Raw genomic sequence first — 26156 nt, forward strand, 5'->3', positions numbered from 1 at the left:
CCGCTCCTCTAGCCCCCCATCCCATCGTTCGCTCAGCACAAACGTTTCGCGGGTGGAGGGACGTAGGTTTTCAGCACCAGGAGGCCGTGGACCTTCTCTGGAGGCGTGCAGAGCACCCTCCAGAGGGCCAGAGCTGATTGCAACCTGCACACCACGACCCTCCCCCTCCTCCCCAAATTCGCCGCCCCAGGCTGTTATATTACTGGCCCGGCGCCGTACGGGTGCGGGAGTCCAGGAAGGCTGCGTGACCTTCCAGCGAACTCCACCTCGGCCGGGGAGTTGGTGGGGCGGGGGTGGGCGGTGATGGAGGCTGCCCCGAGGCCTGCAGGCTGTGTATCGATCCCCCAGCCTCAGCCAACGCAAGTTCTCCCAGTACAAACCCCTCCCTCCCTTCTGTGCTTTCCCAGCCTCGCAGGCTTCTAACGCCTAGCTTGAGGCGCCCTCCCCTCTTTCCCGCAATAAAGTAAACGGGGTGGATATGCACCCCCCGCCCTAACCGTCCTCCTTCCCCCTCCCCCCTCTGCCCACTAACCCCGCGCACAGAGCTCGCCGCCGGCGGGCCCCTTTCCACCCAGTGTATCATAATGCTCAACGCTCTTCTCCTCCCCCTCTCTTAATCAGAAACGTGCTCGCGAGCCCCCCTCCCTCCGCGTGCATATATTAGGGTCTGCTTTGCATGCAGCGGCAGGCAGAGAACGGAGGAAGAAGGGGCGGGGGCGCTTTTGCCCGCCTCTTTCCTCCAGGCCCCGTTAGCCACCCAGTTTCAGCTTCGTTGTAACGCCGCCTCGTTAGCGGAGCACGCCGGGGCCTCAGTGCCCGGGCCGGAGAAACAGTCCAACTCTCTGCAGAAGGGCGCCCAAACCAGACGTTCCCCAGCCCCGAGTGCACAGTAGGAAGAGGAGGTGGCGGGAGCCCGAACCACTCGGTGTACGCATTTTGGAGAGAGCTCCAGCAGGAAAATGGGAGGGGCTTTAAAAAAAATTTTTTTTTAAAGCGCATTCATTGAGGGCCTTCCTATTTTGCATAGAGTAAACTGGGCAACAATTCCGTCTTGCCTGTAGCACAATAAGGGCTCTTTTATTCTAGAAGCGTTAAATCCGGGCTAACCCATCTCGCATCCGTGCCTCGAGGCGGAGAAGGCGCACTCGTCCCCGACCCGGCAGCCGCGTTAGACTGGAAGCGGCTCTCCAGGGCGGTTCGATTCCCAGCGCATCCCGGGAACGTGTGTAATCGGCCTCTCGGCTCTCGAGGCTGCGGGCGGCGGGGCTCCCTCCGCCTCCATCCTCCCCGTAGCCCTCGCCCCTCCCCCTCTCCCCGGAACCCGCGCTCCGCGTTGGGCTCCTGGGCTTCCTCCCCCCCGCCTTCTCCCGAGTCTGCCGCTCCCGGAGGGCGGGGCACGCAGTTATCCAGGTTGCGGGGCGGGCGGGCGGGCGGCAGGCTGCGGCCCGGGCCTCGGGATGGCGTAGCGGCGACCCGGCGTCGGCAGGGCGGGCCTAAGCCCGCTATACAGCTTGCCGGGCCGGTTGGCTCGGCCCGGCGCTCGGCATAGCGGCGGCGGCCTGCTGGCGGCCGGGCGGCGCCGGGCGGCCCAGGCAGGTTCCGGGGCCCGTGGCCCCCCCCTCCGCCTCCCCGCCCCCCTGTGTTGTCGCCTCTCCCTCTCGCTGCTTCACTTCACGGGGCGAACATGGCGCACAGCTGTCGGTGGCGCTTCCCCGCCCGACCCGGGACCACCGGGGGCGGCGGCGGCGGGGGGCGCCGGGGCCTAGGGGGCGCCCCGCGGCAACGCGTCCCGGCCCTGCTTCTTCCCCCCGGGCCCCCGGTCGGCGGCGGCGGCCCCGGGGCGCCCCCCTCCCCCCCGGCTGTGGCGGCCGCGGCGGCGGCGGCGGGAAGCGGCGGGGCCGGGGTTCCAGGGGGAGCGGCCGCCGCCTCAGCAGCCTCCTCGTCGTCCGCCTCGTCTTCGTCTTCGTCATCGTCCTCAGCCTCCTCCGGGCCGGCCCTGCTCCGGGTGGGCCCGGGCTTCGACGCGGCGCTGCAGGTCTCGGCCGCCATCGGCACCAACCTGCGCCGGTTCCGGGCCGTGTTTGGGGAGAGCGGCGGGGGAGGCGGCAGCGGAGAGGTAAGGGGGCGAGGAACCCCCCAGGTCCGGGGTCTCGACCCTCTGCGGAGCCCCCCTCCCCTCCCCCATCCGGGATTGTGGAGCATCCCAATTCGGGGACCATCCCGGGGTCCCTGACCCGGGGCAGACGGCCCTCCCATCTCGGGTCCCCCATACCGGGGTGCAGACCCCCAGGCGCCCCCACCCCGAGGTTCGGACCCATCTGGCCGAGGGCCTTTGCCCCCGACCCTCCTTGCCCTGACCCTTCCCCAAATCCTTTGGCACAGACCCCTCTCCCGGGTTTCCCATCCCGGGACTGAACCCCTCCTCCCTTTCACAGATTACCTCATCCGAGCAAGATTCCTCCCTCCCTCCCTTCCTAGAGACTTGATCCCGCCACATCCCCGCCTCCCTCTCTGGGCAGATGTTTTACTCCTGGGGCAGTTTTCCTCTCGGGCATCTCTCGGGTGATGGCCCCATCCAAAGCCACGTTCTTCTCCCACCCTTGGGGATCGGTGTCCCTTCCAGCACCTTGCTTCCGAAGACCTGGTGAACCCTCGCCCGGTCCCCGGGCCAGGTCCCTACACCAGCAGCCACTCCCCCTTCCCTCACCTCCACCCGCGCCCCCACTCCCCACCCCCAGCAGAGAGGTCCTCCCGTCATCCCGCCCTACCCCACCAGGAAAAAGCTACTTTCCTCTCCACCTTTCTCCCTTCGCCTCCTTTCCCTCTGAAGATAACGGCGATCTCTTCGTGCAGCAGTCTGTTTCCCCCCATCTTACAGAGCTGCAGTTTCTAGCCTCCGGGTAGCAGGGGCTTACACTACTTCACTCCACCCTTTCCCTCCTTTAGAATGAAGGATTAGTGGCATCTTTGCGGGGGAAAACAGTCCACTGTCCCTCGGGCTCAGAGAAGAGCAGCTCTCCACCATTTCCCCTGGAGAGGAGGCAGGCTTTCCCCTCCAGCTCTGGGGAAGGGGGCCCCCGTGAGGGGAGGTGTTTGTGGGGGACTTGGGCAGCATCCTCCCAGGGGAAGCAGCTGCTGCTCTCCTACCCCACCCACTGTGCCTGAGAGCACGCAGTCTCCAGCCCTAGCTCCCTCCCGCCCTTCTCCTTTTCTCCGTCATTTCATTATTGATCCACCTTTTCCTAGGCCAATCCTGGGGCTTGGAACGGGTGGGGGAAGCAGGGTTGGGGTGAGGAGAGTAGATAAGGGACAGTTTTACTGGTGGCTGCTTCTGGTGGAGAAAAAGAGGGTTATGAAGAGCTTATGAAGCAAAGTTATTCCTTAGAAGGAGTTGGGGCGCTCTCTCTGATTTGTTTTAAGGGGGACCCAGGGAGGATGAAGGGTCTCGAGCTTTGCTCCTTCCCCATTAGTACCGGGAGGAGAATGGGGAGGCTTTGATAGGCATTATTCGGCCCCCTTCAGCCAAAAGGAAAGTTGCCCTGGGAAGGGAAGTTGAGTTCAGGTTCAGCCAGTGGCGTTGCGCATTTGTTTTCCATTGGATGCAGAAGGGGGAGTTTGAATTGGAGGGGATGGGACAGAATGGCATGGGGGGATGCTAGAAGGAGGAAGAGCAGCTGCTTGGGGCTGAAGCCGAGTGGGTAGGGGGTTGCTGCTCTGGAGTGCTTTTGATTGAAACAGAAAGGGAAAGATAACAACCAGCCGTTTCCTGCGTGCTCTGCCGTTGGTGCACACAAAATATCCTGGGCAAACCCCTGGTCCCCTATTGTGCCCCGCACCCCTTTAGATCTACGGAAAGATCCTGGGAAGAAGGGGAGGGAGGAGATCCCAGGGACCCTGGCCCCTCCTTTCAAGGAGCTGGCATTTTTTAGTTGTTAGTCTTCCTGCCTCCTTTTTTAAATCGTTTCTAAGGCAGCATGATGAGGAGACTGACAACAACCCGCCTTCTGACAGAGCAAGGAGGACATGATGGGGGCGTGTTCCTTGCTCTGTAGCTAGCTGCAGCTCCCTCTTCCCTGCCTCTCTCTGCTCTCTCTCCACCTCCTTTTCCCAGCCTTCAGAAGGCAGCTGCAGTCAGCAGGGTTGTTTGAGACTATTTATTGGTTGCTGTAGATTATTATTTTTTTTTGAAAGGCCAATTCTGTATTTTTTAAGCTAACAACACAGATCCCATGTAGTTGGAGAACCAAAGGCCTCATACATGACAAAAAGACTGAACCGTTCAGGTTACTTGCATGGAGTTGGTGCTTAAATGTGAGTTGATTTTGCTTTTTTAAAAGATACAGCAGCAAAAAAAAAAAAAAAAAATAGACTTACTGACATTTCATTTACCTGCTTATTTTCGAAACTGAGACTTGCCTGGTTATATGTAGAATTTTAGCCCATGTATACTTGAGTATAATAAGAACGTCTCTATTAGGAGAAGTTAGTCTATTTTTAAGGGGATCCTGAGAAGCATTTTCTTCTTGTTTAGTATGCTTGTATATTTTGTATTGAAGGACCAAGTACTTGTTCACATTCCAAATGTTGTTATCACATTCAAAAGCAAAGTTTTATGCTGACAGCTTCCAATCATAGCTTTTCAAGAGACTGGTTAGAAAGAGAGCTACCTGGATTCAGGGACCTAATGTCTGGGCACCAGAATATTTTATCTGTTGGTCTTTGACAAATCACCTTTAAAGTTTTAATCAGGTGCTAACATTTTCTTATCCACTGGCGTTATTTTGTTTAGTATTAGTATGTAGTGTAAAGCCTGTCAAGGAGTTGCAGTAGTTTCAACTAAGAGCATATTGACACTCTTTTTTTCTTTAAGACTTATGCGTGAACAGTAGTTGCTACTTCAGTATGAGAAGAGTGGTTGACTCCTTACGTTAAACTTCAGTATTTTTTCTAAATTCGGCTAGAATGAACTGTAGTTCCATTGGTAAGCCTTTCATGTGGTAGTTTGAGTTAATCTAGGATGGGTTAATGGTATATGTTCATGAGTACTCACTCATGTATGATTTAGTAGTAAACCGTAGTGATTACATCCTTGGACCTGGTTGTTTTCAGTGTAGAAACCAAGCGTTTTGTTAGAGAGTCTTACAAATCAATGATAAAAGTTCCAAAAAGGAGGTTTAGGGTTTCCCTGGGCTAACACGGAGTTCTAAAGATTGTTTCTCAGAAGTTGCTCCCAGATCTGTATCAAGCCTTGTCTGGTTCATGAAGGTGCAGTTTGTGATCCAGAATGATTCTGGCCTCTTTATATTCTGGTTTGCTTTAAGTGAATAATGACTATGATTTCTCCATAACAAAAGTGTACTTATTGAACTGCTAAGTTCAAGTGGTTGAAAGATGACAGAACTTCCAGGTCAGTTCCCTCCTTCAACTCCTTTAGCTGCAGAAGGTTTGTCCCTTACTGCCACACATTCTGAACTTCCCTTGGGATTGAATCTCTCTCTGAGTAATAACTACATGTAAGAGTTCTTCATGACCAAATTCTGTCAGATGGGATTATTTTTTTTTTTAAATCTGCATAGGTGTTGCTGGTCTCCTGTTGGGGCTTTCTTTGTGACAGTTATGAAGTAGAATTAATTTGAGTTTTATTTGATTGTGCACTGTAAGAAATCACAGTGGTCTACTTTTTTGCCTTCCCTCTGCCCTGCATGGTGTCAGGGTCCTACTAAATATACATAGTTCAGCATCCTCTCCGTTGATTAGAATTGGGACTGTTTTAATATGAATCCCTGAATGGTCTACTTATCAGCATGTAGTCTTTATTTATTACTTTCATACTGCAGTTACTGTTCATACCACTTCACAAAAGGTTAAAAGCAGTATTTCCATTCTGATTGAACATGGCAGACTTTGATTAGCTATAAATGGAAACTGAATCACAACATTGTTATGTATTTGTCTTTATGCTTGAAATGGCAGTTTAGTTCAGGTAGCCCCAGGTGGGCTCTTGAGTGGGGATTAGAAAAGATGGTAGTTCTGGAGTGGGAGAGCATCTGTGATTTTTTTTTTTTTTAATGGTTGCTGGGTATATGTGCCAAGAGTGGGAGTTGCTCTTTCATTGCCCTCACAGCTAATCCTGAGCTGGGCAGAAGGAAAGTGAAGCAGAGAACAAGTGGGCTAGAAGAAACCCCTCCGAGTGGAAGTAGGTAAACATGACATGAGTCCTCGTACTCATCTCTTTCACTCACCAGTCTGGACAATTTCACTTTTAACCTGAAACTTCCGATCTGCAAAATGAGAAGGTTGGGCCAAATGTCAGTTCAGGAATCTTTTCTGCTCCAGTATTCTCATTCCTTTTTGTTATATTAATTATTTGCTCAGGTCAGAACTTATTCTTAATTTTTTTAAAGAGTCAGAGTCAGTGAACCTGTTTGGTAATTTTTAAATCAGAGTGTACATTAGCCAATTTAACTGCCATTATTATTGGGAAGAGAAGTTTGAACTTGATAGGAAAGTTTTTTTTTGTATGGACAAGATGTAAGAACTCTATGGGTAAAGTTCTTAGCTGAAGTTGACCAATTTCATTTATAAGAAAAGTGAAGATACAATTTTGAGTATAACTCGTTATATGGTATTTAGATACCCTCTTGTTTGGCTAAATTTGTTTCTGTGTTTTCAATATTATTGATTCTTGACTGTCTGAAAAGAAGTTATTTTCAGTCTAGGTGGTATATTCCTTTAGGTGTACGAGCTTTTAAATGGAAAAAAAAAATCCAAGACACCAATGTATTTATAAGTCCAAAGTGATGGTACCCATATTGCAGGGAGTAGTTGTTAATAGGCTCAGAAACATACTCTGGTTTTTGCTGAGCATCCCAAATGCAATCTTTAGAGCTTTTCTTCATCTCTCACTGAAAGGCATATCACTTGTCTCCAGCTCTGCTTTCCATCTAATTGTCTTCAGGCACTTGCTCTTGTAGGAAATTGTTGGGTCACAAAATAGTGATTGATCTTGATTGGAAGTTGAGAAAACACTCATCCTGACTCCCCTCCCCTCTCTGCTCACCTGGTATCTGGCCTTCCGCGGAGCAGCTGTGCAGACTCGCTGCCCGCTGCCTTCCTCGCCCTGTGGCTAAAGGGGTGGTGACCCTGCGGTGCTCGCTGTGAGGCGTAACAGACTGCACTGCCTCTCTCCCCTTTGGAGACTCACTGTTTTAATTGTAGGTCTCCTAATTAAGATCTCTTTGTGCCTGCCCACATTCCACTAGTGTTGGCACAGAACTTCAGCTGCCTTCTAGCACTTAACTGAAGGCCTTCAGTCAGGCCTTTTGTGAACATCTTGTCTCTTTCCATTCTTCTTCTGCCAAGGTGGAGAGCCCAGCGACAGAGACCTAGAGACTGAGGGAAGCTTTGTGACTGTCACTACTTTGGGAGGAATTTACTCTTGGATTGCTGGGATGGGACCTTCTTTTGTTTACATATGTTATTTTCAGGAATTAAGAAAGGTTAAATTACTAATGAGTCTTGATATGCGATACCTACATTTAAGTCAGATTCTTAACCCTGTAGGCACTAGCGGGAAGGAGGAAGCTAAAGAGTTTACTATTAAAAGTATTTGTTTGGATCTTATCTACAGTGGTTTAAAGCTTGGTGAACAAAATCTTATGGAGCAAATCATGGACTTGGGCTTTCTATGGTTTCGAAGATGATCAATCAAATGAAATGATTGATTAAATTGTATTAGATTTTTAAAAAAATATTTATTTATTTGGCTGCTCTGAGTCTTAGTTGCAGCACATGGGATTTTTAGTTGTTAGTGGGATCTAGTTCCCTGACCAGGGATTGAAGCCAGACCCCCTGCATTGGGAGCTCCCGAGTCTTAACCACTGGACTACCAGGGAAGCCCACTGTATCAGATTTTAAAACATGGAGTTAACTTTGATATTTGAATTACCTTTATTGATTAGAAAAGATTTCTGGAGGGTCTCAAAATTGTTGAGTTAATTAAGAATACTCTTGTAAGTCTCCAGTATTTCTTGAGAAGATAAGGAATTGGCTAGGCTTCTAGAGTAGTTTCAGAATAAGGGAAAGTAATTTTTCTGGAAAATGTAGTTTTACTCTAGTTCCCACTGTATAAGTGCTCACAATACAGTCCTTTATTATGTGGCATGTTAGAGGAACTGCAGTCTTTATTAAGAAAAAGGAATCTTGAATCCTTCACCTGGATCCAGATGGTTTCATTGATCACATCAGTATAAGATGGACAAAAGGCTGCTTTTTTGTTGTTGTTGTCATTTCCTTGGTTGTGAAGAAGGCCTGAAAGAAGGAAGTCCGGGATCTTTATGGCATGCATGAAATAAAGCCTGTGCTCCTATACCTGAGTGGGTGGTTTTATGGCCTAATTCTCTAATTGCTGGCATTTATGACAGTGTGGATGCAACTGGCCCTGTGGCTGAGGTGGATTATGTTGGGAATCGGGAGAGAAAAGGGGTCCTTTTGTTAGCCTTTTCATTTTCCCCCTCAATAAGTTCTCTGAGAAATCCCTGAGGAAGTACAGAGATACTTGGACTGAGGGAATGACATTCCATAAAATGGTTCTTTACGTTTTTAAAAAGGATGAGCTGCTTGTCTTGACCTATCCAAAGAAATCCATACCACCACTGTTAAATATTTCAATGAGCTTTGTCCCTTGTCAGGTTACCTCCAGGGGAAGCCAACCAGGAGAAGGCTGGAGGCACTGCCAGACATTTGCTTCTAAAAACCAAGATATTTGAAAGAAGAATTTTATTGTAGTTGTTTTGGATGATGTAAATCCTCTTGTAAGCTTAGTATGAAACTTCTTAGAGGCCAAACTTGGTTTAACTTTTTAGATGTTGAATATAACTATTCTAATGTGTTTTAGTTTTAAGGAAACAGTTAAAGATATAAATGTAAGAGTTAGTTGGCAGTTTTCTGTGCTGTGTATGAAAATTCCCCTTTCTTTGAAATGAGTAGTTGTTTTTCTATTTGACAAATAGACTGAAGGGATTTCCCCAGCTATTTTACCTTTAATTATCACTACAGCAATGCCTTGTGTGGAACCAGTGGGTAGGATCTATTCAACTGGCATTTATTTCTGGAGTTGGAGTTTTTTCCCCATAAATTTTATCTGTTTTCTTGCATTTCTTTTTTTGTGTTTGGTTGGAATATTTGAGTGTAGACGCTTTGGTGCCTTTCATCAGTAAGAGCTATGAACCTTTCTAACATTTTGACTGTTTCAGAGAGATCCAACCCTTATGATCCACACTTCGCTGAAGCATCATTGTTTCATTCTCATTTTACAGCATCAAAGTAATTGTGGCTTTCTGTCTTGAATTAGGGGAATAATATTACTTGTAAGGAGTGTTTTTAGAGGAACTTTTTTTAATGAAGCTCTCCTTTGTACTCTCGGTTCTAAAAACTGGGGAGTAGTTAATCACACGTATCTGTAATAAATATCTACACCTCGAGGAATAAATATTTACACATGCTTGTATTCAACCTCTGTCCATCCATGATTACTGACTGATTTTTTAGATCAAACACAAACATACAACATTGTCCCTAGATTATTGCCTTTAATTATAAGCAGTAAAACCATGTGGATAGCATCTCTTTAAGCTTTGTTAATGAGGAAATCCTTTTGTAATCTCTCCAGCAAGGATTTTTTATTCATGCATGTATAAATACCTTTACAAAGGAAAGGTAGAATCTCATTATCTAATCTGTAATAGTGTGAGATAGTATAGCACAGTTCAGTTCAGTTCAGTTCAGTCACTTAGTCGTGTCCTACTCTTTGCAACAATCGCAGCACGCCAGGCCTCCCTGTCCATCACCAACTCCCGGAGTTTACTCAAACTCATGTCCATCAAGTTGGTGATGCCATCCAACCATCTCATCCTCTGTTGTCCCCTTCTCCTCCAGCCCCCAATCCCTCCCAGCATCAGGGTCTTTTCCAGTGAGTCAACTCTTCGCATGAGGTGGCCAAAGTATTGCAGTTTCAGCTTCAGCATCAGTCCTTCCAATGAACACCCAGGACTGATCTCCTTTAGGATGGACCGGTTGGATCTCCTTGCAGTCCAAGGGGCTCTCAAGAGTCTTCTCCAACACCAAGTTCAAAAGCATCAATTCTTCGGCGCTCAGTTTTCTTCACAGTCCAACTCTCACATCCATACAGGACCACTGGAAAAACCATAGCCTTGACTAGACGGACCTTTGTTGGCAAAGTAATATCTCTGCTTTTTAATATGCTGTCTAGGTTGGTCATAACTTTCCTTCCAAGGAGTAAGCGTCTTTTAATTTCAAGGCTGCAATCACCATCTGCAGTGATTTTGGAGCCCCCAAAAATAAAGTCTGACACTGTTTCCACTGTTTCCCCTATTCCCCCATCTATTTGCCATGAAGTGATGGGACCAGATGCCAAGATCTTGGTTTTCTGAATGTTGAACTTTAAGCCCACTTTTTCACTCTGCCCTAATTAGGAGCTGTTCGGACATGAGCTCTGGATTCAGGCTGGCGGGGCTCAGACCTTGCCTCAGCCGTTCAGCAGCTGAGTGACTTTGGGAAACTTTCCTAACCTCTCCAGGCTTCTGTTTCTTCGTGTGTAAAGTAGTGCTAATTGTGCTTCATAAGATTATTGTGAGGCTTACTTGAAATTATTATGCATGCAAAGTATTTAGCACTTTGCCTGGTACATAGCAATCTTTAATTATTATTAAGACTCAGATTTAAAGGACAGGAGTGCTTCTTTTCCCACCGAGATAACAGGTTCTTACTACTTTGAGGTATACATATATATGTGTGTACATATATATCAATTTGAGTGCTATAATCTTGACTTAAGAATGTTCTTGCTTTTGGTATAGGTGTCAAGTTCATCACTAAGCTAGGTGGAACCAAACTGAAGCCAGCCACACATCTTGCTAACAGTGGGTACCATTGGTATCTAATTAGAATATAATTAGAAATAAGGCAAAAAGGGAGGAAAAAAAACAAGACAGTAAATAGGCAGGTAGGTAACCAAGGAAGGCAGTGCCTTCATGAGTTGCATAATTATCTGGCCAAGGCAGCTATATTGGGGTTGCTACTCTTGGTCTCTATAACTGGTGTTCCTTATCTTTTTGAGTATGAGTACATGGTGATTTCCTGAAACAGCTCTAAGGCTCTTCAGGGTGCTTGGCCCCCAGGTTCAGATTCATTAGTCTATACTTGGTAACTGTTTGACATTTGTTCTCAAGTTTCAGCTTAAGGAGAGTAAGTTTAGGCCCATGGAGATCAATGCAACTACAATTTACAGAAGAAATGCTAAATTGTAGGCTGGAACTTAAACTTGAGACATAAAAATAACCACAAGTAGAATAGTTAAAAAATAAATTAAGCTTTAAGAATAGTTAGTAGAGGATAGTATGCTTAAGGAGGAAAAATATAGTTTTATCTCAATTAAAAATAGGTTTGCTAAAATACCTGATACACTGTTTTTTTTACAGTTGAAAAAACCAAGGTATAGACATGTTAAATAGATTTCCTTAAGTCTTATGGCTAGTAAGTGATAGATAGTGAAAATCGCTCAGTCATGTCCGACTCTTTGCGACCCCATGGACTATACAGTCCATGGAATTCTCCAGGCCAGAATACTGGAGTGGGTAGTCTTACCCTTCTCCAGGGGATCTTCCTAACAGAGGGATTGAACCCAGGTCTCCCACATTGCAGGTGGATTCTTTACTAGCCGAGACACCAGGGAAGCCTGTAAGAGATGGAGCTAGAATTCAAATCCAGACCTGTAACTGTTTGAAGCCTCATTCATGCTTTTTGCACTGTGCTACCTTCTGTCCCTTTCTCTTCCCACCCCATCCAGTCAATTTCTGGGGCTTGTCTGTGATAATGCTGTAGTGCTTCTTTAATCTGCCCCTGTTTTTCTGTTTTTATCATCCTACTTTAAATTTCCATTACCTTTGCATGGATTATAATCATAATCTCCTAACTGGTCTCTCTGCTTTCCTTTTCACTGTATATACAGTGTTGCCAGTGGTTTTCTTAAATACAGATTTGATTCTGTCACTTTATTCCTAAAACTCTTTGACTTCTCACTGAATGTAAAATAAGATTTAAAATTCCCAGCCCTTCATAATCTAGCTGGCCTACATTTCTACATTTTGAACATTATCTCCTGAACACACATTTTCACTTAATGTGCTTCAGCCATATTGAACTACCAGTCTGTTAGATGTTCTCCACAGTGTGTGTGTACCTGCCTTTATACCTTTGCTAATGCCTCTCCTTTGCCTTAAAGTGTTTTCCCATCTTGACCTGCCTCTGACTTATTCATCTCTCATGGCACAGTTCAGATCCCACTCTTCGTGAAGCTTTCAAGATACCACTACTATCTGAAATTCAGCTTTTCCTTTTTTGTTATCTTACTGTTCTTTATCCTACCCTTAAAGAATTCACTCCAGGATACTTTCTGTTGTACATACTTTTGATTGTCTTTCCCCCATTAGATTATGATTTCCTTAAGACATGGACCATTTCTGAGTCATCATTTGTGTTTTATGTTGTTTACAATGGTGACTTTTCATTTAGAAGGTGACCAGTGAATGTTGAATTGAAAATTTGTTATACATACAACTTCTAGAAATACTTTGTAAGGATATATTGCCTAAGGTATTATGTTGTTCAAGACTATTAGCAGAATAATTCTGAAGCTAACTTAAGTACAGCAGAAGAAAGTCTAAGAGCCATCAAAGGACACTTTTGTAAAAGTAGTGGTTGGGGCTTTAGAAGTGATGTCGAGGAATCCGGATGGGGTGGTATCATCTTTTATATAGATAATGCTGGCACTGGTCACCCCCTTACTGGAATGTTGTTTCCATTTCTAGGTTCCTCAACTTAAAAGGGATGAGGAGACCTTGGAGACCGTTCCGAGGAGACTCAAAAGATGATTATATGATTGGAAGTCAGTCCTGTGAGGAAAGGTTGAGAGAATGAAAGGTTAAGAGGCAACTTAATAACTCTTCAAAAAACATGAATGGATCCATTATTAGGAATGGTAACCAGCTGTTTTCCAGCTCCACTGATGCCCAAATAAGAGAAAAATAGATTTAAATTGAAGCAAAGGATAGTTGTGCAAAGAACTTGCTGCTAATGATAATTTTCATGATAATGATGGTGAAAAGATTACTGAAATAATTTTATGATCTTCTCTGGAGGTGAATTTTATTTTATTTTTTTGGAGGTGAATTTTAAAGTACAGTCTTAACATAGGTGTAAAGTGACTTCTCAAGCTAACTTCTCACTCTCTGAATCAATAATTTTTTTTTATTCAGATCCTGGAGGGTGTGGATCATGTTCTATACATTTTAATATTCCCCAAGGGGTCCTAGGGTCTCACTGGCTCCCTGAGAAGTATTTTATTTGAATTTTCAGTTTATGGCAATAATTAACTTTCAGTAGCAAGCTCTAGAGAAAGGTCTTCACGAAATGATTTTATAGTGGTTTTATAGGAGAATAAAAACTTGGTAAATGGAGCTAAGAGGGAAGTCTTAAAATCAGGAGAAACCAGGGGAGATAGTAGTTCTGGTCTCAATATAGGAAACAAATATTTATAGCTTTTATATCCATTTTCAGTTATAGTCTAAAGAGATGTGCTGCAGAATATTCCTTGTTAAGGGCATCACTGCTTCTGGATGCATTATAACAAGTGCTTTGTATATCGTTTCCAGTCTAATAAGGTTGGCTTCATGTGAATGAGGATTACAAAGGCCTCTGACCCTTGGCTTTTGAGGCCAGGAGGAGGGCTTGTATTACTCAGAATGAAACCTTTTTAGATATGTTGGGTTGCAAAAAGCATTTCCGGCACAGTCAGAATGAAAACTGTGAATTGGGATTATTCATATAGATTACCAAGAGTCTGGGCAGAACTGATATTAACACCAGCTCTTTTTCCCGCTAGCTTTTAGTCCCACAACCTTGAGTGGGTTACTGAAGCTTTAGGACTTTGGAATTTAGTACTGGAATTGTGTATAAACTCCTTCTTGTAGGTAAATTGATACTAGGTTTATTTAAGGTTATGTGGCCTTAAGTGATATAAATGTAATGAGTAGTTTCTAGGTTTCATGTAGAATGCTGTCCACTGTTAACCAGACCATCTCAAAATGACTGGAGTTCAGAGGTGAAGCTGGATTGTTGCAGGGATTCTGCAAGTGGTGGCAAAGTGAATGGTGGCTTGATTACTGAATTCTAAAATTGGTGCCATCTGAGAAACTGGGAATTGGAAATATAAGACAGTCCTACTTTTCCTGTGGGGTTTCCCTGGCGGTTCAGCGGTAAGAATCTGCCTGCCAATGCAGAAGACTTGGGTTCAATCCTTGGGTCGGGAAGATCCCCTGGAGAAGGAAACGGCAACCTGCTCCAGTATCCTTGCCTGGGAAATCCCAGAGCCTGGCAGACTGTAGTCCACAGGTTTGCAAAAGAATCGGAGATGACGTTGTGACTAAACAACAATTTTCTCTGTAACTTTTAGTTGCTTATCATACAGGTATAAATTAAGAAAGCAAGAGATTACAAAAGCAAAGAATACTTCTTATGATTGTCTGTTCTCCTTGAGAGATTCCAGTGTTAGAGTAATAAAATACCAGGGACTTTTTTGTTTTAGTGAGTTAATGCCACATAAACTTTAGTGAGCTTCTCAGAATATGATGATAAACTTCCAAATATGATGTAGAAGTCAGTCAGTTGGTTTTTTAAAGATCACAAAATTTCCAAATTCATACACTGAACATTAATTCTTCAAAAATGTTAGGTCATATTCTGTTGACTGGTAGCTTTGTTATTTTGCCAAAGACAGTGTTTACTTTTGTGTCCGAATTAATTTGTTCCTTTAGAAAACTGACTCTTTGTAGAGATAACTCTATTTACCTTTAGAGGAAAGAAAGTTGTGAACTCCTCAGTGTTACTTTAGTTGCTATTGGTCATTCAACAGCCCAGAAGGAAAGATGCAATCTGACTTTTGCACCAAGATCAGAACAACAAGCTGGAAGAAAAAAAATGAAATATTCTAGTAGAAATTTATAATTGAATGAGCATATACCTCAAAGTGGAGTTAACTATTGGAAGTTGGCCTATGGAGGACCAAAACTTCTTGTAATAAAAGAACCATCTCTGAAAAACAGTGTTGGTGTTTGTTTAATTTTTCCAGGCTATTCAAGTGGATCTAGTCATTTTGTGGTACTTCCCTGTTAAACAAAGAAGAAACCCTGTCATTGTGTTGATTAATTTAATGTCTATAGTATATCAGTTAAGTGGGCTTTATTTCTTCTACTTCAGCAAGTAGACAAACCAGTTCAGACTTGGAACCTAGAAGTCTGAAAGTCTTTAATTTTTGTTTGTTCTGTTTTGGGGTTTTTTGTTGTTGTTGTTTTTAAAGATCCTGCAAAGTAATTTGGAGCATTGCCAAGAATCTGTATAGCTTACTGTCTGATGTAGTGGGTTCATTTTGCCTTTTTTCTTTCTCTTTTTTTTTTTAAGATGATGAGCTGCTTTATGTTTGCCTCTTTTTCCGGAGCAGGATGGGTGGAGCTCACCTGTCTCTTGTGCTGTTTTGAGCATCTCTGCTTCTTGCTCCTGTTGATAAGGAGTGAGGATAAGGAGACAGTTCTTACTCTAATTACAAAGTGGGTAGCATTTGTGTTTTGTAGGTAACAGTTGCTAGGTAGAATTGAATTAAATATTTGAAAACGATTTCATTCCTGCGTAGGTGAAGACTTAACCAACTGTTGTTACTGAGGGACAGTGTATTACTGTCTTTGCACTCTTTAATCCTAGGTGACTTTTGGGAGTTCAATATCAGACAGAAAACATATTTAAAACAGTTGAAATATCTTCCTTTCTGTTACGCATTCAAACAGCCATAGTTCTCTTTGAGGCACCAAGAGCCAGAGAGAATCTGGCTTTGGCCCTGCCACTGCCAATTTGTTGACAAGAGATGATGATGTCAGTTCAGTAACTGTATACATGTCTTAACTGGTTGAATTTCAGAAACCATCTTGGCTTGAGAAGTTTATCTCCTGATATCTGTGTATTTGACTATGCTTGAATATTTTTATACTTTTTTCTTATAAATTCAGTCAAATTATTGTTAAACTCACATTTGGAAATGATTTACAAGTGTCACTATATAGATTTCCTTTATAAATGATGAAGAGCTTGCAAAGAGGCTTATCTTCCCCCAATGGCATTCATAAACATAGCACTCTACAAAGTAAGAGATAGCGACTTAGCTATCTTAGCTATTTTTCTAAGAATGTCTTATGTACTGGGCAATGACCAAGTGTTGGGGCATTAGCCCTGAATAAGTCCCTTCCTTCATGAAACTTACTTTTAATTCCTCTTTACCGAGCTTGGCTTAAAATATAGCATGAATATAATTACTAAAATTATAATACCTTGCAAGATACTTTGGTTATTGGTCATTTGAAGGTTGAAGCTCTCAAAGCTAATATTAACGGAATTGTTCTTGGGAGCAATTCAAGTAGTATTGTTTGTTTACTGATTCTTGAGTGTCAGTTATACCAAGTGTGTTTAATAGCTTTCTTTCCCCTTCCTGTTAAAAAGGAACCTAAGCACATGGGCTTCCCAGGTGGTGAAGTGGTAAAGAATCTGCCTGCCAATTCAGGAGACTCAAGGGATATGGGTTCAGTCCCTGGGTTGGGAAGATCCCCTGAAGTAGGAAATGGAACCCACTCCAGTATTCTTGCCTGGAAAATTTTATGGACAGAAGAGCCTGGTGGGCTACAGTCCATGGGGTTGCAAAGAATCGGACACGACTGAGTGAGCGTGCACACACACAATCACTAGCACATCTTTCATTGCCTTCTACAGCTGAAGAAGTGTCACTCTCCACTTGTACCCTGGATTCCATCCCCTCTCCTCTACTCACGGTCACTCCTGCAGTTACCCCTCCTCTCTCCTCCATGGCAGTTTCTGCCTCATCAACATATAAAACTGTTTAACTGACTTAAATAGTTCTTTTAAAAAACCATGGACCTCACATCCTTTCCCAGCCACTACCCAATTTTCCGTTCCCTTTCACAACAGAATTCCTTGAAAGTGCCATGTGTATTTGCAGGTGCCACTTTCTCACCTCTCAGCTACTCCTCGTCCGTGCAGTTGGGCTTTTATTCATCCTCATGACTCTATGAAATTGCTCTTAGCAATCCTCAAGGGCGTCTCTCTTGCCAGATTGAATAGCTAATTCTCAGCCCTCCTCCTATTCAACTTTGGGTACCTTTTGAACCAGCTTTCCACTCCTGTCTTGAAACAGTCCTTTCTTGGGTTCTGTCACACCACACTCATCTATTTTTTTTTCATCAGTTATTAATTTTCAGTATTCTCTATGGCTTCCTTCGTTGCTTAACTCACCTGAATGTTGGAGTCACCTAGGAGTCTGCCTTTGGCCACCTTCTCTATCTGTGCACTTTTCCTAGATGCCCTCATCCAGGCCTTATCTGTCTGCAGAGGACTCCTAAATCTTTGTCTCTAACCGTTGACTACTTCTTGGAGTCCCAGACCTATATTTCCAACTGCCTGTTTTGACACTCCATCTGCATAATAATAAGCCTGATTAGCATTTACTGTTTGTGGTAGGCCGGGCAGTATTCTGAGTACTTCATAGGTATTATCTCACCTAATCATGCCCACCCGCTGAGGTAGCCACTACTGTTCCCCGACTAGGAAACGGGTATCCATTGAAGTGCTTGGATATCTAGTAGGTATCTTACACTTCCCATGTCCAGAAAGTCTTGACTTTCTGCTTTCTCTTTGTTTCAGAATGACTCTGCTGTTTACCCAGTTGCTTGGGTCTAACATAGGAGTTATCCTTGATTTATCCCTATATTCATATTCCAAATAACCCATCAGGAAAATCTGTATTACCTTCAGAATACCTTCAATGCAACTTCCTCTCATTCATTCTTCCAGCACAAGAAGTCTTAGCCATTACAATCTTCTGACTGGACTATTCCCTCATCTCCTTGCTTGTGTTCTTACTTCACTAAAGTTTGTTCTTCACACAGTAACTGTGGATTCCAAATGTAAATCCATCAATTCTTACTATTCCCTTCTTTAAACCTGTGGGTGTCTCTCCCCCGTCTCCCCTCCCGCAACTGCGTGAGTGAATCCAGGTTCCTTCTCCTGTCCTGCAAAGCTGTGCGTGATCCGGCCTCTGGTCGGGTCTGCTTCTCCAGCACCACCTCTTCTCATCTCTTGCCCTCTGCTCCACAGCCACACTGGCCTTGTGATCTGTCATACGTGTCATGCTCGTCATTGTCTCTGGGCCTTTGCACTTACTGTCTACTGAGAAAACTGTGTCCTCTAGATCTTCATACGTCTGTCTTTCTGTCATCATTTAGGTCTAAACCAGGATTCAGCCAGTGTGTTCTGCAAAGGGCTGAATGGTCTCTGTTGCCAGACTCCCCTCTGCTGTTGTAGTCTAAAGGACAGCCATAGACGATACAGAAACTGTGACACAAGGGGCTGAGTGCCAATAAAACTCTTACTTGCGCACCGTGAAATACGGATTTCATGTAATTTTCATGTGCATGATTCTTTGGATTTTTTAACCATATCAGTCAGTTTAGTACAGTCACTCAGTCATGTCCAACTCTTTGCAGTCCCATGAACTGCAGGACACCAGGCCTCCCTGTCCATCACCAACTCCTGGAGTTTACTCAGACTCATGTCCACTGAGCCAGTGATGCCATCCAACCATCTCATCCTCTGTTGTCCCCTTCTCCTGCCTTCAGCCTTTCCCAGCATCAGGGTCTTTTCAGATGAGTCAGTTCTTTGCATCAGGTGGCCAAAGTATTAGAGTTTCAGCTTCAGCACCAGTCCTTCCAATGAATATTCAGGACTGATTTCCTTTAGGATGGACTGGTTGAATCTCTTTGCAGTCCAAGGGACTCTCAAGAGTCTGCTCCAACTCCACAGTTCAAAAGCATCAATTCTTCAGCGCTCAGCTATAGTCCAACTCTCACATCCATACATGACCACTGGATCCATACTAGATCCATACATGACTACTGGATCCATACTAGACTGCCGTCTAGCTTTGACTAGATGGGCCTTTGTTGGCAAAGTAATGTCTCTGCTTTTTAATATGCTCTCTAGGTTGGTCATAACTTTTCTTCCAAGGAGCAAGTGTTTTATTTTTTTATTTTATTTTATTTTTATTTTTTAATTTTTTATAAATAGTCCCTTTATGAAATTCACTTTCATGAAGCCATCTAAACATGCCATCTACTTTCTGCCATGTCCTTGAACGGTACAGAAGAGTGAAAGTGAAGTTGCTCAGTCATGTCCGACTCTTTGTGACCCCATGGACTGTAGCCCACCAGGCTCCTCAGTCCATGGAATTTTCCAGGCAGAAGTACTGGAGTGGGTTGCCATTTCCTTCTCCAGGGGAGCAAGTGTTTTAATTTCATGGCTGCAGTCACTAAATGCAGTGATTCTGGAGCCCAAGAAAATAAAGTCTGTCACTGTTTCCACTGTCTCCCCATCTATTTGCCATGAAATTATGGGACAAGATGCCATGATCTTAGTTTTCTTAATGTTGAATTTTAAGCCAACTTTTTCACTCTCCTCTTTTGCTTTCATCAAGAGGTTCTTTAGTTCTTCTTTGCTTTCTGCCATAAGGGTGATGTCATCTACATATCTGAGGTTATTGATATTTCTCCTGGCAATCTTGATTCCAGCTTGTGCTTCTTCCCGCCCAGCGTTTCTCATGATGTACTCTGCATAGAAATTAAATAAGCAGGGTGACAATATCCAGCCTTGACGTACTCCTTTTCCTATTTGGAACCAGTCTGTTGTTCCATGTCCAGTTCTAACTGTTGCTTCCTGACCTGCATACAGGTTTCTCAGGAGGCAGGTCAGGTGGTCTGGTATTCCCATCTCTTTCAGAATTTTCCACAGTTTATTGTGATCCACACAGTCGAAGGCTTTGGCATAGTCAATAAAGCAGAAGTAGATGTTTTTCTGGAACTCTCTTGCTTTTTCGATGATCCAGCGGATGTTGGCAATTTGATCTCTGTTTCCTCTGTCTTTTCTCAATCCAACCTGAACATCTGGAAGTTCATACTATTGAAGCCTTGCTTGGAGAATTTTGAGCATTACTTTACTAGTGTGTGAGATGAGTGCAGTTGTGCGGTAGTCTGAGCATTCTTTGGCATTGCCTTTCTTAGGGATTGGAATGAAAACTGACCTTTTCCAGTCCTGTGGCCACTGCTGAGTTTTCCAAATTTGCTGGCATATTGAGTGCAGCACTTTCACAGCATCATCTTTTAGGATTTGAAATAGCTCAACTGGAATTCCATCACCTCCACTAGCTTTGTTCATAGTGATGCTTCCTAAGGCCCACCTGACTTCACATTCCAGAATGTCTGGCTCTAGGTGAGTGATCACAGCATCGTGATTATCTGGATTGTGAAGATCCTTTTTTGTATAGTTCTTCTGTGTATTCTTGCCACCTCTTCTTTTTTTTTTTCTTCACCTCTTAATATCTTCTGCTTCTGTTAGGTCCATACCATTTCTGTCCTTTATGTGCCCATCTTTGCATGAAATATTCCTTGATATCTCTAATTTTCTTAAAGAGATCTCTAGTCTTTCCCATTCTGTTGTTTTCCTTTATTTCTTTGCATTGAACACTGAAGAAGGCTTTCCTTTTTTTTTTTAAACAATATAAAAAATGTTAGAAATCATTGTTAGTTCATGGACTGAACAAATCAGGTGGCAGGCTAGATTTGGCTTGTGGCCAACAGTTTGCCAGTTTTTGGTAAACTATCACTTTAGAAAAGCATTTCCTGACCATCCAAGTGAAAATAATTCCCACTGGTAACCCCTCATCAATCTTTAGTGCCTTTGTTTCCTTGTTATATATTTATTTTCTCATGGGTCAGAAATTTTGTCAGTTCTTCACCTGTGTATGTTTAGCATCTAAAGCAGTGTTTATTGACAATATAATACTTCTGGAATGACTGAATACCAATCACATTTGAATTTTAACTGTCGACTGCTATCTGGTCTCCCTTTATTCACTCTCTTTCCTACTCTGATTTTCTGTGTATATATTTAAATATCCTATCTAGAAGAAACAAATTTCAGAGTTACACCTTTTCTACATTTGAAACTCAAAAGTAGCTCCTGCTGTTTAGGGGCTGAATTTTGACCATACCATCCTAGAATTAACAAGGTTCTGACAGTTCATTTGTCTTTGATCTTGGCCCTGCTGTGGCTACCCCTTTCCAACCAAATCAATTTTTATCAGTCTCTGCATCTTATTTCCTACTTCTTTCCACTACCCCATCCCATTTATTCTAAATCAGCCATGTTCCATGATTTATTTCCTTCAGAGTAGCATGCTAAAAAACTTTTGTGGATTGTGAGCCTCTTTGATAATCTGAAGAAATTTGTGTCTTCATCTGGCAGATGCCCATGTAAACAAGTTTTGCCTGTGATTTCAGAGAAATCTCTAAACTTTCTCCTGCTTGTCAACTTGTCCACTGCTCATTGCATGCTTAGCCTCTTTCCTGATGGGAGAGAACTCCCCTCCACTGCACTTTGTCTTCATTTCCTCTCAGAGTCCACCCCACCTTCCCATCCCTTTTCCTTCTGTTACTGATTTGCTGCTGAGAAATTTCAGCCTCTCCCTGGCTGCTGTGTCCTCCTTCAGCAAATGAACACAACAGCTCAAAAAGTCATCCTCCCAGGTGCGTCCCTGCGTTGTGTCCATTCTCTCCTTTCCTGTGTAATTGAGTTTTTTTCAAAAGAGTGGTTTGTACTCACTTTCGCTGTAGTCACTTTGCAGTCACACCTTCACCCACTGCACTTGGGCTCCTCCTGCCTCTAACACTGCCTTGAAGTGGACCTCGGGAAGGTCACAGGTGACCTCCCAATTACCTCTGTACAAGTTCCAGTCCTTCCCCAGCTCTGCCATCCCTTGATGTGTGTTCTTCCCTTGACTGTTACGTACTTAGATACAAGATTGTTCTCCTTGGCCGTTCCATTTCTGTCTCCTCCCTAAGCTTCCCTTTCCCCTGTAGGTGAAGGGTGGGTATTCCTTGGGAACCCGCCATGGGTCCCCCTTTTCTCTCTGTATTCTCTCCCTGGGTAACTGCATTTATACGTACAGTTTTAGCATTCATAAATTCACTGAATCAGATACATTTCCTCCAGATGGTTCTATCTAACAACTCAGACAGACATTTCAAATTCAGTTGTCTAAAGTGATTTCCCTTCCCCCTCATTGAAACTTCTTTCTTTAGTCCCAGTCTTATAAATATCACCATCAACTTGCACGTCTTTACAGATAACCCTTCATATTAAAGCCATGTTCGTTTTGCCTCCTAGCCGTCTATGTAATCTGCGCTTCTTCTCAATCCCCAGTGCCACTGCAGTCCTTTTATAACTGTTTCTACTGCCTCTGGCTTTAAAGGTAATAATCTCTACTTCCCCACTGCTGTCATAGTGATCTTTTGAAAATATAAATCTAGTCATGCCTCTCTCCTGCCCGAAAATGTTACCGATGAGCTGGAGCCCTCAGGATGAGGCCTGCACTTCCTTGAAGAGAAACTTCAGACTCATAAAGGCGTTTAAGACCTTTCATGATTTGCCTCAGCCTTTTTCCCCTTCAATATCTTATGCCTTTCCCACATCGGCCAGGGCCTCAGCTCTGCTGAACTGTTTGTAATTTCACTCCATGCCATGCTACTTTGTACCTCTGTCCTTTGTATGTGTTTTTCTCTCTACTTGCAGTATCTCCCTTCAACCCCAATTTATTATCCTTCAGAAGTTGGAGTAAGCTTTTCATCCTTTCTGCAGTGGTTTTCCTGGCTCTTCTCCTTGACTGAGTGAGTCACCTTTCTGCTCTGCTTCCATATTCATTCCTCTGGCATGTGTATTCCTCTGGCATGGCAGGAAACACACTGCATTCCATTAATTTAGAAAATGTTTTATTTTTAACATTTTAAAAATTAGAGTATAGTTGCTGTATAATACTAAGTTACAGGTGTACAATATAGTGATTCATAATTTTTAAGGGTTATACTACTCCATTTCTAGTTATACAATATTGGCTACTTATTCCATTGATTGAAAGAACTGTTTGTCACAGACTAGCAGATACTTGAAGGCAGAAACTGTCTTTTATCTCTATATTCATCCCTTAACCCAGAAACGGGCTTATATATATTATAATGAATGAATGGGTGATTGAATTGATTTAATCTCTCTTACCAGCCTAGATTTGACTATACAGTGAAAGTGAGAAATAGATTTAAGGGACTAGATCTGATAGACAGAGAGCCTGATGAACTATGGGTGGAGGTTCATGACATTGTACAGGAGACAGGGATCAAGACCATTCCCATGGAAAAGAAATGCAAAAAGGCAAAATGGTTGTCTGAGGAGGCCTTACAAAGAGCTGTGAAAAGAAGAGAAGCTAAAGGCAAAGGAGAAAAGGAAAGATATTCCCATTTGAATGCAGAGTTCCAAAGAATAGCCAGGAGAAATAAGAAAGCCTTCCTCAGCAATCAATGCAAAGAAATAGAGGAAAACAACAGAATGGGAAAGATTAGAGATCTCTTTAAGAAAATTAGAGATATCAAGGGAACATTTCATGCAAAAATGGGCTCAATAAAGGACAGAAATGGTATATGGACCTAACAGAAGCAGAAGATATTAAGAAGAGGTGGCAAGAATACATAGAAGGACTGTACAAAAAAGATCTTCACGACCCAGATAATCACAATGGTGTGATCACTCACCTAGAGCCAGACATCCTGGGATGTGAAGTCAAGTGGGCCTTAGAAAGCATCACTATGAACAAAGCTAGTGGAGGTGATAGAATTCCAGTTGAGCTATTTCAAATCCTAAAAGATGATGCTGTGAAAGTGCTGCACTCAATATGCCAGCAAATTTGGAAAACTCAGCAGTGGCCACAGGACTGGAAAAGGTCAGTTTTCATTCTAATCCCTAAGAAAGGCAATCCTAAAGAATGCTCAAACTACCGCACAATTGTACTCATCTCACACACTGGTAAAGTAATGCTCAAAATTCTCCAAGCCAGGCTTCAGCAATATGTGAACTGTGAACTTCCAGATGTTCAAGCTGGCTTTAGAAAAGGCAGAGGAACCAGAGATCAGATTGCCAATATCTGCTGGATCATCGAAAAAGCAAGAGAGTTCCAGAAAAACATCTATTTCTGCTTATTGACTATGCCAAAGCCTTCGACTGTGTGGATCACAATAAACTGTGGAAAATTCTGAAAGAGATGGGAATACCAGACCACCTGACCTGCCTCCTGAGAAACCTGTATGTAGGTCAGGAAGCAACAGAACTGGACATGAAACAACAGACTGGTTCCAAATAGGAAAAGGAGTAGGTCAAGGCTGTATATTGTCACCCTGCTTATTTAATTTCTATGCAGAGTACATCATGAGAAACGCTGGGCGGGAAGAAGCACAAGCTGGAATCAAGATTGCCAGGAGAAATATCAATAACCTCAGATATGTAGATGACACCACCCTTATGGCAGAAAGTGAAGAGGAACTAAAAAGCCTCTTGATGAAAGTGAAAGAGGAGAGTGAAAAAGTTGGCTTAAAGCTCAACATTCAGAAAACTAAGATCATAGCATCTGGTCCCATCACTTCATGGGAAATGGATGGGGAGACAGTGGAAACAGTGTCAGACTTTATTTTGGGGGGCTCCAAAATCACTGCATTTAGTGACTGCAGCCATGAAATTAAAAGACGCTTACTCCTTGGAAGGAAAGTTATGACCAACCTCGATAGCATATTAAAAAGCAGACACATTACTTTGCCAACAACGGTCTGTCTGGTCAAGGCTATGGTTCTTCCAGTGGTCATGTATGGATGTGAGAGTTGGACTGTGAAGAAAGCTGAGTGCCGAAAAATTGATGCTTTTGAACTTGGTGTTGGAGAAGACTCTTGAGAGGCCCTTGGACTGCAAGGGGATCCAACCAGTCCATCCTAAAGGAAATCAATCCTGGGTGTTCATCGGAAGGACTGATGCTGAAGCTGAAACTCCAGTACTTTGGCCACCTCATGCGAAGAGTTGACTCATTGGAAAAGACCCTGATGCTGGGAGGGATTGGGGGCAGGAGGAGAAGGGGACGCCAGAGGATAAGATGGCTGGATGGCATCACGGACTCGATGGGCATGAATTTGCATAAACTCCGGGAGTTGGTGATGGACAGGGAGGCCTGGCGTGCTGCGATTCATGGGGTCACAAAGAGTTGGACACAACTGAGCGACTGAACTGAACTGAACCAGCATAGAATCCCATGGATAGAGGAGCCTGGCAGGCTGTAGTACATGGGGTCGCAAGAGTCGGACACGACTTAGCAACTAAACTATCACCACCAGCCTGAGGTCAATCTCCCTGTGTGTTCTTTTTTTCCCACAAGGTTTACTTGTTTATTTATTTTATTTTTGGCTGCACTGCGTCTTGTTGCCACGAACAGGTTTTCTCCAGTTGTGGCGAGCTGGGACTCCTCTTCCTTGCTGTGCGCAGGCTTCTCGTTTCGGTGGTTTCTCTTGTTGCAGAGCATGGGCTCCAGGGCTCAGGGACTCAGTAGTTCTAGTGCACAGGCTTAGTTGCCCCTCAGATGTGGGATCTTCCTGGACCAGGGATCAAACCTGGGCCCTCAGCAGTGAAAGTGCCAAGTCCTAACCACTGGATCACCAGGGAATTGTAGCCGGTGACACACAGAGAAATGTGCCAGCAGAAGTGATAACTAATGGGAGTAAATTCCCAAAGGAGAAGTGTTACCCTTTAACTGGAGCTACTGAGATGCACTGTATGCCTCCTTGATGTTTTTTCATCTTCTTTAGTTCTTAGTAATTTTCTTAGTTCTGTGGCCTCCTCATATGATGGAACCATATATGATGATATCAAAAATTATAGGCCTTCAAAACAATTTCAAACAGTTAGGTGTCAGGGTGCTTTTGATACAGTCAGTGGTTATGGATGTTATTTATGAGTTGATCCATCAGTAAAACCTTTGTAGTTTAAGAAATTTGGTATTTTTAAACCCAAAAGAGTAAACATTTTGGAGGCAGAAGGGTGCTAAGTTA

General features: G+C 43.8%; 1 protein-coding gene across 6 annotated transcripts in view; it reads left to right on the plus strand.

Annotated features, from left to right (window-relative positions):
- Positions 1–1646: 1646 nt before the first annotated feature.
- KMT2A (lysine methyltransferase 2A) overlaps positions 1647–26156 on the plus strand; it is an 80234-nt gene continuing 55724 nt past the window's right edge. For 2 of the 6 annotated variants that reach the window (XM_043900510.1, XM_043900519.1), the window contains exons 1-2: positions 1647–2116; positions 4213–4311. In XM_043900510.1, coding sequence (XP_043756445.1) covers positions 1685–2116; positions 4213–4311 — 531 coding nt within the window. In that variant the 5' untranslated portion in view covers positions 1647–1684. The remainder of the gene's footprint in view (positions 2117–4212; positions 4312–26156) is intronic. The other 4 variants (XM_043900527.1, XM_043900552.1, XM_043900535.1 and 1 more) reach the window with 2 other exon arrangements.

The sequence above is a fragment of the Cervus elaphus genome, chromosome 1 (genome assembly GCF_910594005.1).
Source record: "Cervus elaphus chromosome 1, mCerEla1.1, whole genome shotgun sequence".
Taxonomy (NCBI): Eukaryota; Metazoa; Chordata; class Mammalia; order Artiodactyla; family Cervidae; genus Cervus; species Cervus elaphus.